Genomic DNA, 18,998 nt, shown 5'->3' on the forward strand with positions numbered 1-18,998 from the left:
AACATATACTCTTAATACGTCCTAAATGTCTGGTTAAAATGCTTTAGGAACTAATCGGTATGGCATGGCTAGCTATAAGCCCCAAAACATAGAGGTATAACCATATCTGGGAATCGATATGAACCATCTCCGTCATAGTCCGGGTCCGCCGCCCGACAGATCTCCTATGGCTAATAGCACATCTAATAGATAGCATATAGATCTATCTACTCCTTACCCCGGCTTTTGTAGTCCCGAAGTGCCTTCTGCTTCGCTTATATCTAATCATGGCGTCGCGTGCACGCTGCCGCTGTATGCTTAAATGGCTTCCCCTCCACCCGACAATATAGATAGCAGCCCATCATTATCTTAAGATCCCTCTCGTATCAGCTTAGCACCTTATTGTAAACTCGGGCCTAGTGAAGAACCTTACTGGGCCCAGTAAAAACCATCTCGCTGGCCATAGAGCACTATTTACCCTTACCCTCACCCCCGCTCGCTACTTCTTCCGCCTGGGGCTGCGGTAGATGGAACTTAAGATCGGTCGGCCGGCGTTTGATGTGGTGGTTGGGATAGACGCCGCAAAGCTTATCGCCTTCCATGCACTACCTCCAGTCCGACCGCATATCGAGGAATTGGCTTATGATGCCGCGCGAACACTGTTGCTGCGTGAGGTATAGCTGCATGGCCTCCTGGTCTGCCCCTAGCTGCCGGTCTAGCTGCGGTTGCTAGGCCGCGCTAAGTAAGACGATGGATTCTGCTACTTTGCTATCCCGACCGGCTCTGCCTGACTCCTGCGAGAATTCTATTATTAGATTTGGGGCGCCGACGTGGATGACCCACCGGACGTGCGGATGGTCGAAGCCAGGGCCCAGCGCAGATGTGGCTATAATAGCAGGCGGGTCCGTAGTACTGAGCCACTGCTCGATGACCGCCCTCCTCTCCTCCTCTGTACCAGAGTCAGCCGTGTATGACGGGCACCCCAGCAGGTCAGCGAGCTCCGCCACGAGCTCTTTCGTCTGACAGTATAAGATGATCTTATCCCGTTCGCTCTCGAAGAGGTCCTTCCGGGTCCAGCAGGTTTGGACAAGACGAGCCGCCCTCTGGCATAAGGTGCCTAAGCCTCGCTCACGCCGTATGATGTACCGGATGTTCGGCCGATTCGTCGACTCCCTGACTATATGCGGCCGAACGAGCTTATTATGCTCTATAAAGAGCTCTTGGTAGTCTGGCGGGAGCGTCGCCGTCAGCCAGACTGTCTGCGTCTGAACCCGCCGCACGTACCAGCCCAGCTGCGACATACACCGCCGATAATCGTTCGCCGTGATGGTCAGGTGGCACTCGTTAATCACGATCCGGTCCAGCCGCTATCGGTCCGCAAGTCGGTTGGCATACTCCAGGAAGCTTTCTGTGCAGGCGGCCTCGGCCGACATGATGACCAGCGGCGCCGACTTGGACGACCCTGGCGACCACACGTAGTGTTTCAACGCCACCTTGCCGAGGCGAACGAGCATATTACCGCGGAGGGCCACCGTAGGTAATATCAAGATAGTCGTCGCAGCGCCTTCGAGCGCAGCACTAACTATCACTATTAGTGTCTTGCCTGATCCGGTCGCAAGGATAACGATGACCTGCTCGGCTGGTCGCGGGCCCAATGTCGCCAGCATGCCATCTCGCTGACCTGGGCGACGTAATTGCAGCCCCGGGTCGTTGTATAGCCTGCGAGCCACCTTCAGCAGGCCGTCCTCCTTCTGGGCCGGCCTTGTGCGAAACCGCGCCTTCTTGCAAGCATTGAGCAACCCCTGCGCCTGCGTCCCTGATACCGTATGCGGCCGCTTCCCCTGGAGAAGTTGATCGACCCGGAACAGGGAGCGCCAGCTCTGCGATGCACGGTAGGCGCGATGGAGCAGCGTGCTCATCGTCAGCGTCGTGCTGCCAGCATAGGCATGGTTGAACGTGCGGTAGCTGTGGTTGCTCATTCCGGCCAGGTCCGCGAGGGCCGCCTCATCCTCGACTTCCTCAGCTGCCGCGATCTCCTCTAGGTCAAAGTTGGCCCGCTCCTTGGCGCTGAACTTCTCCTTGGTGATAGAAGCAGCAGCCTGGCGCTACTACGCCACCTGGAACTGCGGTACCTCGGCGCGTGCGCAGGCCCTGCGAAGGCAAGAAGAGATCGTGGTGTCCCTCCAGACCTCGCCGTCCAGGCTCGACCACAGGTACGGCGACAGCAGAGCGCCGGGCTTTCTCTGACGAAGGAAGACCTGGCGCAGCGGCGGCACTAGAGCCAGATATGTTAAGAGCAGATCTCTAATCGCGCGGGGCAAGAAGCGGATGTTCTCCGTCTCGGCACCAACCTGTTCCTGGCTCTTGTGATACCGCACGTACACCATGACCATCTTCTCCCAGATTAATATGCATCGACGACGACCTGTGTTGGTGTAGGTGACGGAAAGCAGCTCCGGCGCCCGCAACGGAGGAGCCGGCGGAATATGGATGAGCGTCACCATCCGCTTCAGGAACTCTTGCACGTGCGCCTCGTAGCAGGCCATTGCCTTCGGACATAGGCTCAACCCGCCGGCCTGATCGGTCCGCATATAGACCCCTCGCAGCTCAGCCCTATGCTCGATCTGCCGGAGCAGGGCGTCCTGCGTTCCCTTTAGGATCTCGGCATTCCTCTCGTCCGTCAGCTATGAGCCGCCGTAGTCGTCGAGGTCCAGGTCGTCCTGTAGTCTCCACGCTTCGATTGGTGCAATATCATTCGCACCGAACAACAGCTCATCATACAGAAGCGAATGCGCCTGGCGAAACTCTGATACGACCAGCTGCGACACCTGTTCCATGTGTAGCTTGGTTCCCATGTAGTCGATCGTCTGGCCGTCGAGAGACCAGCGTGCCTGGTTCTTGGCGAAAGCCGTTCGAGATGCTGCGAAAAGGTAGAGCCGCCACTGCAGGATATGACCGAAGGGTGTCTCTGCCATCTGCTGGAAGTACTTTTTGCACATCTTCTCCAGCAGTTCGGGTATCCCGTCCTCGTCGTCCTGCTTGTGGAAGCACACGAAGTCGAACAGGATGAGCTGAGCAGTCCACGTGAGTGCGGATAAGTTGCTGTTGAAGTTGCCTGGTTCGTTCCAGACGCACCGTTTGCGCTGCTCGTTATCATTCGCCTCTCGCCGTGTAAAGGCCTTCTTCCGGCTGAGCATGGCGCAGAAGCTTAGTACCGCGGACCGGAACGGCCTGCTCCCGACTGTCTGGCAGATCAGGGATACGTAGAAGTTGCGAATGACATGCTTTAGCTCAGCGTCGCGCTCCTCGTTATCTTCCTCATCGGCTGATTTTTCCTTCGCCATCTCGTCTTGTTCCCGCAGGGCATCGATGATGCCTTCTATGGCTCGCTGCTGCTGAGGTGTTGGTTCGATGACGTCCCGCGGCAACACTTGGTCCTCATTCTCCCTCGTGAAGTGACCGTCCTCGCAGAATACGACCCGATAATAGTAGACGAGAAGCTGCTTCATCCTTCGGAAGTACGAGGTCAGCGAGGATTCGTTCTTAAAACTGCGGAACCCGCCGGGCTTGCCGCTGCTCGAGCCGCCGGCATCACGGAACTCATTCAACCTCTTGGCCCGCTGCTGCGTCATCTTCCGCTCGAGTGACTTATCGCTGCAGAGCTTGTAGGCGTCCCTGAGGACGGTCTCGGCCGCGACAAGGATGCGGATGAGGTCCGAGTTGTCCTCCCCTTCGCCGCCACAGTCCCCGCCTGGGAGCTTCTTCGGCGGCAGCGAGTACGACGACTGGATCTCGGCATCCCGGAGCCCCCGCATGTGGGCAGGGAACCCGGTATGGACGAGCCACGGGACTCGGTCCGCTCGTGACTCCCCGACGTCCTGCATAACCCCGGCCTGCTCCTCTAGGTCGCGGGATGCCTGGGCCAGATCCGCTTTTAGCTCATTGAATAGCTTCCCCTCCTCCTGTGACGGCGGCAGAAGGAATCTAAGGGCCGATACCTCCCCCGATGGCGATGACGATAACGAGGGTTCTTCAACGATGAAGTAATCGATGCGTCCCTTTGCCGTGAAATACGTCTGGAGCATGCAGCCTCTCCAGAGGGGGACGGCCTCTCGGTGCTGCGAGGCCTTCATACCATGTGCTGGCATGTGCTGGTGCATCTTGGCGAGCCTCCGTGTGCAGTAGTTGCAGCCATCGCGCGTGCAGCAGTAATACCCGGTAAAGATAGCGAGGCCTTCGATCGGCCGGCAAGGTCTCGTCCTATCTGGCCTCCACTGACGGAGCTCCTCTACTGGGCGCAGGTCGTAACTCGATAAGAGCTCAATGGTCGTCCTTAGCTCCTCACCCCTCATTCGGTGCGGCTCGGCCCGCAGGTGGCTCCTCCAGCTTGCCGCCTTGGGGACTAGACACGTCCGGCATAGCCGGCAGACAACAACCCGGTGATCAGGGTCATAGCGGAGAATATCTAACCCCATGCTATGAATACGCGGCATGAATATATGTATATGATGATCATAAATAGTATATAAATATTTGACGAGGATAATGAGGATGATGAGGATGCAAAGAGTAAGGAAGGAGGGAAGGGAACGCCAGTTCTTCATTTTATAATCTAGAGACCTTACCCCCTTTTTTCACAAACCCTCCAGAAGCGCAAAGGCTAGTTATTCACCCTCCTTCGCTCTATACGTAAGCAAACACGAGGCTGACGGTGAGGCTTTTGAGTTAGATAACTCACAAGGGTAGGAATACACTCTTCTCCTTCTGACGGATGTCTCTTTTCACCCTTCGTTTTTTAGAATTATACTTCGAATTCGTTATTCTACAAGTATATGCATATCATATCCTCGTCCTCGTCGTCGTTGTAGTGGCTCGGCGTTTCGTATTGGTTTTTGCTTTTGTTCATTGCGACCCTGGCACCAGTTTTGGTCCAATCAGCTTATGCCCTTTCACTTGAATCACCTTTCACTTCACTCAACGACCGCACGCTATCAAGCCATGTCATTTCCCACGCAAATTACGCTCTGCGAGGTACCTACGAACCTGACCGGGGTCTGACCTTTCACTGAAAGGTCGTCGAGCAATAGTGGCTAGCATACCAAACAGGTAGAGTGCCGCTTTGGATTTCCTCACGGGCAGCGCCTACTAGCCTCCCTTGAAAAGGTTCCTTATTCTAAGCACTGGAGCTTCAGGGGCGAGCGGAACGATAGCCAGATGAACCACTACAACCGCTTACTTACCGTTGCGTGGCTAGCCAATACAGATGTCTCGCCCTGCACGAGCCTACAGCAGGTGATCGATTACGCAGCCAAATACTGCTCCAAGTCGGAAAAGAAGAGCGAGTCGTTTGCTCAGATTGGGAAGGCCTTGATGCCCCGGGTCAAGGACCACAACCCGCTGATCTCCTTCACGTCAAAGCTCTTGAATCAGCTAGTTGCCGAGCGAGACTACTCGAAGCAGGAGGTCAGCCACTTGCTCCTCAGCCTGCCGTTACAGGAGGGCTCACGAACCTGTCTATACGTTGACTGCCGTAATCCTGACATGCATTCCCGCTCCCTACGGATTGACGCCGATGAGGTTGACGAGGCCCCCAACGTCTACGAAAAGTACTGTCGACGCCTAGAAGCCCTAGAGGACCTGACCTATGTTTCCTTTCTCAAATACTGGAATTTCCGCTCTAGGGACCCTTCCAAGTGGAAGCCATGCAGAGCTCCTAATAGTCCAGACCAAAAACTGTACTATTAGTCCAAACTGCAGTCCAGACTAATAGTCCACAGACTATTGGTCCAGTTTGCGTCTCTCGGGCTAAACTGACGGTCCAGTCCGCGTCTCTCGGACTTGGCTGACAGTCCAGTCTACGTCTCTCGGACTGGACGGATGGTTCAGTCTGACTTCTACCAGACCGACCAGTAGTCCAGTCCGAGGGTCGCAGACTAACGGTCTGACTATTAGTCCGTCCCAAGATTCGGGGTGACTCAGGCAACGTCTTTCCAAATCTGTGGCCTGCTGCAGAGTGCCAATTCAACAACTACGCGATCCAACGCGTCCAACGTGTGACACGCGTTTGGTAAAAACTTCGACGCAGTGCTAAGACATGTTAGCCGGTACAGCCCAGCACAGCGTTAATCTATGGCATACCAAGTACCTTGCAACTGAAACCATCGGCCGAACAAGATCCCAGAATTACATGTTTCGACCTGTTCAACAGCATCCTAATTTTATTGCTTTGAAATGGCTACCTGGACCTGCGCCAAGACCAAAATACACCCCTGGACCGATGTGCCAGCGACCGCAGATCCCCCGCATACCTTCTCGTGGATGCTCAACTTCCGAGCCCCCGTCAACCATACGTGCGCAAGCCGAATAACGAACTCAAGAATCAATTCTAATCAGACACCAAGCTGCCGCGAGAAGAGCGCGAAACCGGCGCGGGTGGAACAGTGCAACGACGATCCAAGGTTTTTCGTGAAGCATGACGGGATGGCGCCAGGCGGGCAGTTTCACGGTGGCCCCCAGACGGAGGAATCGGTTGGTTGCTGAGCGCAGGGAGTGAGATCTCAGACGAGTTGGGCCACAGATGGAGGATCCAACGCCTCCAACGATTGGAAGTAGTTCGTTGATTACGCACCCTGCGGCTTCGCCCGAATGGCTACCGAAAGTCATGTCTGGCTATTTGTACTCATTCACTCTCTCGTGTCCAGAATGGTCTGAGAGAAAGTCGTCTGCTACATAATCTCTGTGCGCACCACCATCGAAGTCGCCAGATAATTCTCTCCCACGGTGTTCTGTCATCACCACCCTTGTTGTCTACTTGCCATCTCCTGAATCATGTCTTCTATCCTGGATTTCTCTGAGACTGCCAGTGCTATTGGCAGCGTCAGCCACCTGGATGATTCTGAACTTACAGTAGCCACCCGTGCGCTGACACCATCGTCTTCGTCAACTCCTAGCATCTGCCGCCCAAAGACATCTCCTGTTTGGGAGTATTGTCGAATAGAAGAAGGCAAGAGCACTCCAGCAGCCTGGGTCAATTCCAACGGAACGAAATGGTGGCATTGCCAGCCCTGCTTCGACAAGAAAAGAGAGAAGAAATACAATTACTCAGGTGGATCGTCCACCATCGTCAATCATTTGCGCAAGCAGCATAACATTCTGATCTCTGGAAGACAAGAAATCCGGCGGGAAGTCACGCAAAATCGTCTTGGAGACATCACTGCATTCCTGGCCAATGAAACTCTACACTCCGCCAAGAAACGCAAGGCGACGGCAGAGGCAGATGCACTTGACCAAGCCACCCTGCGCGAGCTGTACTGCCGCTACACCGTCGCCTGCAGTCTCCCCTTTGCTCACGTCGAACAGCCGGCCTTTCGCGACTTTATCCGGTACATTTGTCCGGCTGCGGATGACTTCCTCCCGAGGTCTGGTGATACGGTTAAAAACGACTTACAATGGGGCTACGACAACAAAAAGGAGTTTGTGAAGCGCGCTCTCCAAAATGCCCTTTCCTCGATCCACATTGTTCCGGACAATTGGACATCGCCAAATTGTTTGGGCGTAATAGGATTCACAGTCCAATTCGTTACCGAAGATCATGGCCTGCAGTCCCTTGTGGTGAGGATTAAAGAATTGGAAGGGCAGCACAGCGGCGAGAACATGGCAGAAGCCATCATGGAGTTCATACGAGAATATGGAATCGCATCGAAAGTTGGATACTTCATGATGGATAATGCCACCAACATGAACACCATGATCGACAAAGTCTCCGACGACTTGGAACACGAGTTCGATGTTTTCTACGACCCTCTTCCACATCGACTTCGTTGTTTCGGCCACATCATTAATCTGGCTGTGATGGAGTTTCTCATAGGAAAGCGACCACCGACGACAGATTCCTACCGTGGGCCGTCCGACGAGGAAGTTGAACAATGGAGAAAGCGAGGAGCGATAGGGAAACTTCACAATATCGTGGTCTACATCATGTGGACCCCTCAGCGGCTTCAAACGTTTACTGGTCTCAGCGACGGTCTGAGGTTACGTCGCGACAACGAGACTCGTTGGAATTCGTGGTACAAAATGGTTGAGTGGGTACTCAGGCCTAAAGTCCGGCAAGCCATCACCATATTTTGTGCGCAAGAGCCGGCCCTGCAGGGGGATGTGCTGACGTCCTCTGACTGGGTAACTTTGGCTGAGACACACAAATTTCTTGAGCCATTTCACGATGCTACAATGGCCAACGAAGGCATGGGAGACTCCATATCTGACGTTCTGCCTACCATGGATTACCTCCTGCATCACATCGAGGCCGCCAAGAAGGCCACCACCCTACCCCACTTGGCTACAATGATGGAGACGGCCTGGGCCAAACTGGCCGACTACTATGAACTGACGGAAGATTCACCAGTCTATTCAGCAGCAACAGTATTACATCCTTCTCTCAAGTGGGCTTACATGGAAAAGACGTGGGAGGACAGGAATGAGTGGATTGAGAAAGCTAAAGCTCGTGTGGGGGAACTGTGGAGGGAGATATACAAGTCAACCACCTCCTCCTGCCCTGTTTTTCGACCAAGCTCGGCACAAGGACCATCTACCGGACGACCAAATGGTTACAAAGTGTGGATGAAAGAGCAAAAGGCTACGATCTTCAACATGGATGATGACGAGTACGAAGTGTACTGCCGCGAGCCTGTGCTGATGGTATCGGATCCGTTGAAATGGTGGCTAGAACCGGCCCAGCGAAGGCGATTCCCTAACTTATCTATGATGGCCATCGACATTCTATCGATTGCGCCTATGTCTACTGAGACAGAGCGACTCTTCTCCAAAGCCAAACTTACGGTAACTGACCAGCGAGGATCTATGAATATTGAAACTTTGAATCTCTTGGAATGTTTGCGGTCCTGGGACAGGAGCACTCTGATAGTCCCTTCAGAAGTAAGCATTCCGCTTCGTGAGGTGTTCGATTGTCTAATTATGGGCTCTAGTATTGCTATGTCGATCCGGCAACCACGGCTGCTATCTCCGATGCCTATGATTCAGAACGTGAGAAGGAGAGTGGCCGAGGAGACATTTCGACGATGTCATTGGAGGGCTTGGACGTCACACACGAGGGAGGATAATTGAGGGCCATCGAGTGCCCGATTCCATGTAGAAGAGTATAGGAAGCTCATTCTTTATATCATGCCAGCTTCTGTTTAGCGACGGAATTGCGTTGTGTGGTTACGGAGGTATTCCGTGATGCCTTGGACCATTATCATGTGATGTGTCACATTTAGGCCATAAGGCATGATTAACGACCGCACTAATGGTGTGCGCATTCCCTTTTGCCTCAGTTGGTAAAGCGACATGATGCCTTCAACATTGGAGGCCGGTATGGAGAAGGGCCACCAGTTACGTGTCTAGACTAATAGTCTAGACCGCAGTTTGCACTGCAGTCTGGTCTGACGGTGACGGACGGACCGATAGTTCAGTGTGCACATCTCGGTCAAACTGCCAGTCCAGTCTGCACACCTCAGCCAGACTGCTAGTCCCGTCTGACCAAAGTCAGACGGACTGCTGGTTTAGTTTAGCCAAGTCAAACGGACTAAATGGGCAGTCTGAGGCATCCAGACGGACTGATTGGACTATTAGGAGCGCTGAAGCCATGGCAGCCAGGCAACGTCAACGGCAGGCCTCGTGTATTGGTCTACTTTCCTCGCTATCAGGCTGATCCAGAAGGTCAACAGTGGCCAGATTACTGCCGCGTAAAGCTAACATTGAACCACCCACATCGTCGGCATGATGAGCTCCTCACATTTGACGGCCAGCGTTTTAATTCTCACGCTCAGGCCTTCTCCTATTGTTGGCAGCACCACAGTCATGGTGATGACCATTACGGCCGGCCAAAAGAGGCTCGATTACAACCTCAAGAGGATCAGTACGAGGCTTTGCCGGTGGAGGAGGAATTTGATGACGAAGACTGGATCCGTCTCGCCGCCCTTTTACCTGACAACCCCCTTACCCAGGAAGGTCTTGACCTACTTGGCCGCCGCGATATCGATGTCAATTACGACTGGACACGGCATGTGGGCACTTATCCGGAATTTCGAGACAGCTACTGGAAAGACCTCATCGCTAGCAACCCTATAGCCAACGATGTGGAGGTTCTTGGCCCTCACTGGCGTGACCATCTCAACCCGCAACAACGGTTAGTGTACGATACCTTCATGGGTCACTTCCAGGTGCAAAATCCTACTCAAATCCTTCTCCACGTTGACGGTGGTGGTGGCACGGGCAAGTCCTTCCTTATCAAGGTGCTTTCCTCCCACCTTCAGGCAGCTGCCCTGCCGAATCCTAGCCCTATTTGCCGCGTAGCGCCAACAGGCGTTGCGAGTAACCAGATACAGGGCAGCACCATACATTCGCTGCTCCGTCTCCCAGTAGGCGGTGCCTTTACCGACCTTCGCCCAGCTGACGCAGCCGCCCTTCAGTCCCGCCTACGGCACGTCAAATACCTCGTCATTGATGAGAAGAGCATGCTAGGACTTGAACAGCTCGGGCGAATTGATTCTCGCCTGCGACAGGCCTTTCCACAGCGTAGCCTCGAGTTCTTTGGTGGTGTGAGCGTCTTGCTTGTGGGCGATTTCTTCCAGCTACCACCCGTCCGACAAAAGCCCCTGTATTCAACCACCAGCACTGGCCTGTCTTCGTTGGAAAGGAGAGGACAGGTGGCCTACCGGTTATTTGACCGCACCGTCTTCCTGACCACGGTACAGCGCCAGACTGGTGACGATCAGGCCCGGTTCCGTCAGGCCTTGCAAGAACTGCGTGAAGTCAAGTTATCTATACCCTCCTGGAACCTCCTTAGCAGTCGTGTGCAGGCCAAGCTAACGCAGAGCGAGGTTGACAGATTCAAGGCCGCTATGCGGGTGTATTCTACAAAGGCCCGGGTCAACGAATACAATTACGAGCATATGGTGCACCTCAACGCCCCGGCAATACAGGTGGAGGCCAAGAATCAGGGCAGAGGCGCGGGGCAGGCGCCAAGCGACAACGCTGGCAATCTATCCAACAAGTTTCCTGTTGCTAGAGGCGCCAGGGTAATGCTCACAACCAATTTATGGCAACCAGCTGGCCTGGTTAATGGCGCCCAGGGTACGATATATGATGTCGCCTGGAATGAAGGCGCCAACCCATGGGAAGACCCCCCGGCCGTTATCATGGTGGACTTCGATAGCTACGACGGACCGCCGTATCTAACAACTAACGAGGGCAGGAAAATCGTACCCATCCTTCCAGTCACGCGTGATTTCCTAGTGGGCAACGAGACCTGCGCCCGCACGCAGTTTCCCCTGATCGTGGCATTTGCCATCACTGTTCACAAATGCCAAAGCCTAACGAAGGATCAGATAGTTACTGACCTCGCTACACGCGACTTCCAGGCCGGTATTAGTTATGTTGCAGTCTCACGAGTTACCTCGCTGAAAGGCCTACTCCTCGAGGCGCCTTTCGATCGTCAGAACCTCTATAACCACACGCCCACGGAAGGTTTATACGCCTGCGTTTCCTACGTACTGCGTTTATGGCTAACTACAAGGCAGGGATGAAAATGCGCCTTGCTGACCAACAACGCCGTCAAGCTCAACAGCTGATCGATCCGCCGTATCCACCACGTTACATTGACTAAATGACGTTTTCCTATAAGTTACAGGGAAAGGGGAACTCGATATACGGTATATAGTTGATTGGGCCTGACAGGAAGTGGTAGAGGGACCCCTATGTCTATCAGTCAACTCCCTTACTACAGGTTTGAAGTGGTTTTAATAGCTGGTTACCGCCGCAGTCGAAAGGGGGTTCCCCCAGAAGAGTTTAATAGCAGGTATACGGTATTTACCCTTCGGGCTGAATATTCAGCCGTTAAGTCCCTTGCCTTGGCAACTTAACGGGTGTTCGAAGTATTTTAATACCAATCTAGATTCAGCCCCAACTACATAAAGCTGTTCTTGTTCCCGGGTTCTTGTGAGATTTACGAGCTTGTTTAGCATCTCGCACCACGTTACCATTCGATGCAAGGCCCATCTTGCGCCCGATAGCCCTATCTCTAACACTTTCAATGCTCTGAGCCCACTCAGCGAGGCCACAGAAGTGTCCGAGGAGTAATCTAGCCACAGGCCATCTCCTTCACCTAGCTTGGTGTCTTTTGCTCGATGGTTTAAACCCGGTGGTTGGTAGACACGGGGACTAGTTACTTGAACTCGGCGTCTTAAGCCCCGTAGTCCGTCAGAAAACACCTTGCAAAAGGCTTTCTAGTCTTCAGTGCCGCCGCCCCGAATTTCTGCCATTGATACATCAAGTCGAACATATCGCAGGCTTCTGTGCTGCCACAGCCGCAGTCCTCTCGCAAAGGCTAGGGCTGTCGACAAATTGGATGAGGTCTAGTCTAGAAACGCAAATGCTTACACCGTTGAGGACACTCAGACGACGCCATGATAGAAGCCTGTTGAGGGGGGATGGGATAATCCGTCGGGTTCGTGCGCTGGTGATGGATGGTATGTAACGTGCGCACTTAGAAACCGAAGAGGGAAGGTGCGACGATGCAAAGCGATCAGAAGGAAAGGGAATAAGGTTCTTCTCGCTTTATCATAACTTAGCATGCGGCTTCTCGTAACATAGCAGCTAAACGCATTTAGCGAGCGACAGAGAACCGCATCAACTGAGGGTGCATTAATCAAGTAAAATACAAAAAGCATTTATCAACCATTAATCAAGTAAAATACAAAAATCCGCCATTCTATGATAAAGCTGCCTGGCTTGTTCTCATCCGAGTTAAGGACTGAATAGCACTTTAGGTATACTGTTAGGACAACATGTAGCCTTCCTAGGCTCCTGTAGGGCCTTAATAGAAGAGTCCACCCAAGTCACTAGATCTTGTAAATCAATCATCGCACTGTCTTCCTCATCTTCCTTCCCATCTACTAGACCGCGGTTATTTGAGAGCCCAAAAGCACCGAGCTAGGCAGCTGCAACATCATCGCTATCTCTGGAGTAAGCAACTCTGACCGCTAGTTGCTCTACTTACTTCAGTCATACTGGCCTGGTGTAAAAGGGTGATTGCGTGTTCAAGGACTTCTAGTGTCTTGGCCTCGGCCACTTCGTCTATGGACCCCTCAGGGCTCGTTCAACAAGGTGTCCTGAGACTTGGCCGCGTCTTGGGTCACCCCGAAGCTAGCGAGGCTGGCTTTTAGACTCAACAGTGCGATGCCCTTTTCCGGGATCCTCCGCCACAGAATGCATATGCACTCGCCTTCAGACTGCCATATCGCTCGTTTCCTAATGCATCGGACCCGACAAAACTACTCCAGGCGATAAAGTCGAGAACAGTGAAGCGGCCGACACTGGACGAAAGGTTCGCCATTGCTAAGAGTCTGGCCAAGACCGTTTTCGGTCTTCACTCTGTAGACTGGCTTCATAAGTCTATCAGAAGCGAGAACGTTCTCTTTGTTTATCAAGATAGTCACCGAAACTACAAGAGCCCGTTCGCTGTGAGGTTTGAGTTCTCTCGCGACGAGAGGGATAGGTCAATGACTGAGCAGGATGACTGCCTGGGGCGAAACATCTACCCTCACCCTGACAGGCAAGGTCAGCTCGAGAAGCGTTTCAATGGCCTTCACGACATCTACTGCATCAGAGTTGCCCTCCTGGAGATCGGTTTGTGGAGATCCTCGGACGGTTTCGAAAATAATTACTACGAGATGGATGCCGACCAGATTATGCACAGCCTCTGGAAGTATGGTGAGGATAGATTGCTTCATTTTATGAGAGTGAACTCAACTGAAGCTGCTCTGACTGGCCCAGATTGGAGTGTATTCCCGCAACATACGAATGCCAGACTCGCAGATGCATAGAGACTTCAACTTAACCTGTCGCTCTTCGAGAGGGTCCTTGGACGTACTGGCTGGAAGGATGATGAGCCAGCTAACGGAGAAAGGGAGTTTGAGGGAACATTAAATTTTAGAGGCTTCAGATGGTGCGTCGATCGGAGCACTGGGACTGTAAATATTCTGTAAATTCTTGTAATCAAATATTTACATACTAATGCCAAGGTGCTAGCAGGTGCCTTACCGTACTCTAATGAGATAGCATATCTAGAAATAGTCTTGAAAATAATACCCGAACTCTGTGCCGCCTTGATTTAGTTCTATATTACTCTGCAACAAGTTTCATATTTCTCTAGAGGACAATCTCCTGAAGCGACCCAGATGCAACCCCTTTGTATTGATTCCCACCCACCAGTCCGCCAGAAACATTCCCTGCGAACTGCCCAACAGTCAGAGTCTCGCTAGCAGGAAACCAAAACGTGGTCTGCGAAAAGTCAAGAGCGAAGCGCCAGTGTTCGTCTGTCTTTGGGGACACCAAGTCGATGAGGTACCCCGTGTGGCGCGACTTGGGCAACGGGGACTTGGTACCCGGGGCGGATGATAGATGGACAGGGCCATCCTTGGCTAATATGACGGTACCATAGGTCTCGGAGCATAAAGACTCCTGATTGGCAGTGCGGAAGATGACCTTGGTGCCCTTCGTCAGAGTAGCGCTAAAGTAGGGGCGGCCGTCTACAGCCGATGTGTAGTTCCAAAGCATAAGGCCGTACGGTCCAGCAATAGCCCGAGCCATGTCCCACTTCCCACTGATGGCGGCCCAGGGTCGGGAGTTCCAGTTCTTGTCCCGTCCTCCAACGCCGTACAAGTCGAAGGGTGTGTCACGAATGCTGAGATGTACCTCGGCGTCGGCGACCGGGAACTGCTCCTGCCAGTACATCTCCGGGGCAAGTAGCACGCTGGCCCTGGAATCGGGGTACACTAGTCCACCGGGGTAGATTGGAGGTCCTCGCGACTTGAGCTTGAATGTGCCGTTGATGGTGGGAGACTTGATGGTAGCAACAGACTGCTTGAAATCTTTGGACGCGGAGAAGCCCCAGGTTATGTTTCCAGCGTCGTTAGTCCAAGTTCCAGTGGTGGTCTTTGGGCAGGTCGTCAAGGTTGATGTATCGACAAAAGCATTCTCCATGTATCGGGTTCCGTTGGCCCACGCGATCGAAATCAAGCCACGCTGGGCAGCGATATTGCTGGCAACTGTGCCCCGGGTGAGATAGAGGACGATACTAGCCTTTCCGTCATGAGAGGCAGCGTCGAAAGACCAGTTTTCGCTCACGGTTTCATTGAACACAGTGACCATTGGGGAATCAAAGTGAACGAGAGGATCTGCGCTTATTTTGGCAGGTCCATCCATGAAGTCACCTGCTCGAGCCCGGTGCTGGACGCAGTTGATGCCTTGGGGGGCTGTTGAAACGGATAGTCCAGCCAGGGTGGCCAGAAGGGTGGCAATATGAGGAAGATGCATGCTTGAAAGTTCTGTGATTCTTATTTGCGTGCTGGATGATGTTTGCGTTGTAATTGATTGCTGAAGTGCAGAGAGTGGTTATCATCTTGCCTCTTTATACTCCTACAGCCGTGGACTCGAGGGCTCTAGAAGAAAATTCCAGATGAAGCGAGTGAGGCTCAGAAGGACATGACGTAGGCCATTCCATCATCATGACTTATCATGTCGCAAGGACCCTCCGAATTGAGCCTGATGGGTTCAGTACTGATGGTTCTGTAATTCGTTCCCATGCCGTAATCGCTAGTATCCTCTGAAACGGGCTTAGCAATTTACAAACAGGGATCCTGTCAGAGAGTGGCTGAGTACAGGGAACTAACCCAAGTTTGGGGTCCCCTTGCGACATTGTTTACATTGGACGGACAGGGTTAAATGGATCTCCGAACCAGCAGAATGTTTCTCTCCCCACATCAATCAACAACCTTTCAACGCATCTTCGTCTCTCATCTTCCAATCCTCGCTGCCTATGAAATGGTCTATAACGGTCCGAGTAAGGGGTGTCGGATGTGCCGAGACAGGAGGGTCAAGGTGAGTGGCAACATTGTCTTGATCTGGCCCGAGCTGAGCCGAGGATCTCTAGTGTGATCAGAGAACACCAGCCTGTGGAAATTGCCTTACTAGAGGAAGCTCGTGTCCAGGCTATGGTGATATTTTCGACAAGGCGCATCGGGACGAAACCGTCAAGACTAGAATGCGACATTCGCACAGGAGCAACACGACCTCCACGGCCGCACCGGAGCTCAGGCTAACGCAGCTATCACCACGAATTCCTCCAAGTCCGCCATCAAACGACGAGCTCGACGCCTTGGGATTCTTCTTCTTCCACTACGGCCGCTGCTACGACGGTCAAGCTACCTGCAGTATCTTCGGCATCCTCCCAGGCATGTATGCAAAGTGCAGCTCGAACTCCCCCTTGGCCAAGGCCACCACGGCGCTTGCTCTTGAGGTGGCTCACTTGCACCGGTCGACTGGAGGGTATTCAGTCGTGGGCTATAGCACATACACTGAGGCGGTGATCCGAACCAAAGAAGCCCTCACCGCATCGGCGCAGAGCAAGTCGAACGAGCTTCTCATGACGACTCTTGTGCTAGAGGCGTACGAAAATGCCCGTGCCACATTTAGGAAGACGAATCATGGCGTATCGCAGTCTCACACACATATCCTTGGCTCCATCGCTCTGTTGAAACACCGCGGGTCCCTGGACTACAAGGACGAACTATCGTGGCGCCTGGTCGTTGCCACTCGGAACAGGCTACTTCAACACACCTGGCACGGCTTGGATGGACTAGGAGCCTTTGAAACTCTCCGAGATGTCTGGGATTGCGGCACCGGAGCCCAGATGTACAGCCCGGCGGTGAAGGCCGATACACTGGCATTCAGGCTGTCTCGGCTCAAATTCCTAGCGAGGAGAGCCTTGAGCTTACACGAGATTCTCAGCCGCGCCATTAACCTCGCCAGCGAATGTAGTCTCTGGCAGAATACCCTTCCATCAGCTTGGAAGGTACTATCTGTTCCGGCCTGTTCTCTTCCCCCATCAATACAGGCTGCTGGTGCGTACAGCCACGTGGATCCCGCCGTCTACGCAAGTCTTTCCATAGCAAACTCATACAATCGGCACCGAGTCACTGAGTTATGCTGCCTTTCGCTCATCGGCGATTGTCTTGTGAGCCTATCATCCCCGGAGCAGGACTGTCGACTGCGCGTGCTTCCACCCGCCCTCCTATTCAGAGCCCAGATTCTCGTCGACGAAATATGCGCCAGTGTACCATTCCTTACCGGGGATGCGGCTGCGGGTGGTCTAAGAGCAATGACTGTGCTTCTGCCATCTGTGGTGCAGCCATCTGATGACGGGAATAACGCGAGCCAAATGTTTCCTAGGAATAAAGTCCAGCACGCGCAGCAGGTGGTAGCATCTGGCCTATTCATGATGTATAGCACCTTGAAGATGGTGCTTGAGCTTTTAGGGGATAAGGCTATGGGGAATGTTATTCGTGATGGACAGATTGAATGGATAATAAGACAGTCCCAGAGACTAGGACAGATTCTTTACATAGCTTAAGAAATCAGTGGTGCATTTCAGGTTAGGGCTAGCACCTATGTGTAGCGGCGGCCGCGGGTCTTAGTAAAATTTTCCTTACTTTGAAAAATTAGCTTAAAAAGTCCTAGAAAAATCAGCTTTGTGATGCACGGGACCTAACCTATACTATTAAATAGCCCTTTTTCTAAGCTATATCATAATACTTTTAAGGTTATTTTAGGGTTAGGGCTAGCTCGCAATAAGCTATAACGTTAGTACTTATATATAATAATAGCAATAAGTCTTAATAAAGTTGTTTTTATTTTAAAAAATTATTTTTAAGAAATTTTAAAAACATTTAGTTTTATAATATATAAGACTTAACTTATCTTATTAAATAGCCTTATTATATATTATAAATATATCTTAATTAAGATATAACGTACATGATAAGCAAGCGCCGCAGTCAAGTAAGCGCCGCACTTTGAAATTTCTTAGTATTTGTACTGTGACGATCGTGTGATTCCCAAGGGATAAACCGGTCGTGCTGGGTTTATGTTGGCAGAAAGACTAGTCGCGCTGTGCTTGAACAATGGGAGTGTCACGTCTGGTAATGTGCTCAAAGGTATTGAGTGTAACCAAGTTGTATTGATAGCTGAAGTAGCTGGTACATAAGAAAGTGCGATGAGTGTGTTCTATATACTTGGTGATGCCCTTGGGAGCGCTTGGAGCGTTGTGAGCGTTGGTGTTGCAAGCCGTCGCTCCTGGACGCTCCGTCGCTCCTTCCGTGATTCGTCAGGCTAGCTGACTCATCACTCTGTGTCTCCCAGTGGCCCTGATGACGCAGAGGGCATTCTGCCATTGCTCACCGCTCGTCGCGGCTTGGGCCGTGACACTTGTGGTGCACTCGTGTGACAATCTGGGTAGAGGCATATGCAACATGTGGTCTGTCTAATTTGTTCCCGAGTTGTCTCATTCAGTGGACTTGATGGATAGCAAGTCGGGGTTGGGTAACATTCCTCCGTCGCTTCATCTAGCAGCAGCAAAAGGAATAAAAGGATCTCCTTGCTTGCGCGAAGACTACCACGTCGTACTTGCCCCACTGCTAGCGCACTATCTAAAAATGCGCAGGGCTTGGTGAGCATCTGTTATCACTCTACTGCTATCGAAGTGAGCTAAGCGATACACTAACCGTAATTAGTTTAGATCCTTGCTCAGTACGTGATGGTAGCCTTCGCGCAAGCAAGGAGATAGCCGCCCGATGGGTAAACGAGCCGCTAGCCTTCGGGCAAACAGCCTGCCGGCTCGCATCCGCTTTTAGGGTAGCATAGAAGGGCAAGGCACGCTGTGGATCTATTCCTGAAACAAGCTAGTCGACTCTTAGCCCGGTGCTTCGCGCCTCTTACCCCTCGCACTCGGTTAACTACAGCGGCAGGGGGGTCAGGAGTTGCGAGTTTCAGCCCTGTTGACGCTGGTGCCGCATAGCCGGCTAGAAACTACGCCAGATGAAATGACCATAAATTGGCTCGTCCTCGAACAACATCTCAATATATTTCACCTTACTATCATCATATATCTTTCTACATTGGAACCG

At 52.5% G+C, this 18,998-nt stretch overlaps 6 protein-coding genes across 6 annotated transcripts; 3 read left to right on the forward strand and 3 right to left on the reverse strand.

The window, feature by feature from the left end:
• Window positions 1–1,346: 1,346 nt before the first annotated feature.
• MRS44_018367 (uncharacterized protein) lies at window positions 1,347–2,525 on the reverse strand (the record flags this gene model as incomplete). The annotated part of the gene is made up of 2 exons (XM_065615867.1): window positions 1,347–2,057; window positions 2,112–2,525. The coding sequence occupies 2 exons, from the start codon at window positions 2,523–2,525 to the stop codon at window positions 1,347–1,349; spliced, it is 1,125 nt and encodes a 374-aa protein (XP_065471939.1).
• Window positions 2,526–2,663: 138 nt separating this feature from the next.
• On the reverse strand, window positions 2,664–4,139 carry MRS44_018368 (uncharacterized protein; the record flags this gene model as incomplete). Its single annotated transcript, XM_065615868.1, has 1 exon — window positions 2,664–4,139. The coding sequence occupies one exon, from the start codon at window positions 4,137–4,139 to the stop codon at window positions 2,664–2,666; it is 1,476 nt and encodes a 491-aa protein (XP_065471940.1).
• Window positions 4,140–5,193: 1,054 nt separating this feature from the next.
• Window positions 5,194–5,724, forward strand: MRS44_018369 (uncharacterized protein; the record flags this gene model as incomplete). Its single annotated transcript, XM_065615869.1, has 1 exon — window positions 5,194–5,724. The coding sequence occupies one exon, from the start codon at window positions 5,194–5,196 to the stop codon at window positions 5,722–5,724; it is 531 nt and encodes a 176-aa protein (XP_065471941.1).
• A 1,083-nt stretch (window positions 5,725–6,807) lies between these two features.
• Window positions 6,808–13,859, forward strand: MRS44_018370 (uncharacterized protein; the record flags this gene model as incomplete). The annotated part of the gene is made up of 4 exons (XM_046270346.2): window positions 6,808–8,910; window positions 8,961–9,018; window positions 9,607–11,525; window positions 13,209–13,859. 4 exons carry the CDS (start codon window positions 6,808–6,810, stop codon window positions 13,857–13,859), a joined length of 4,731 nt encoding a protein of 1,576 aa, XP_046128683.2.
• A 325-nt stretch (window positions 13,860–14,184) lies between these two features.
• Window positions 14,185–15,351, reverse strand: MRS44_018371 (uncharacterized protein; the record flags this gene model as incomplete). The annotated part of the gene is made up of 1 exon (XM_065615870.1): window positions 14,185–15,351. One exon carries the CDS (start codon window positions 15,349–15,351, stop codon window positions 14,185–14,187), a length of 1,167 nt encoding a protein of 388 aa, XP_065471942.1.
• Window positions 15,352–16,078: 727 nt separating this feature from the next.
• On the forward strand, window positions 16,079–17,446 carry MRS44_018372 (uncharacterized protein; the record flags this gene model as incomplete). Its single annotated transcript, XM_065615871.1, has 1 exon — window positions 16,079–17,446. The coding sequence occupies one exon, from the start codon at window positions 16,079–16,081 to the stop codon at window positions 17,444–17,446; it is 1,368 nt and encodes a 455-aa protein (XP_065471943.1).
• Between the last annotated feature and the right edge of the window lie 1,552 nt (window positions 17,447–18,998).

Source organism: Fusarium solani (assembly GCF_023522795.1).
Source record: "Fusarium solani strain SB1 chromosome Unknown bctg00000016, whole genome shotgun sequence".
NCBI lineage: Eukaryota > Fungi > Ascomycota > Sordariomycetes > Hypocreales > Nectriaceae > Fusarium > Fusarium solani.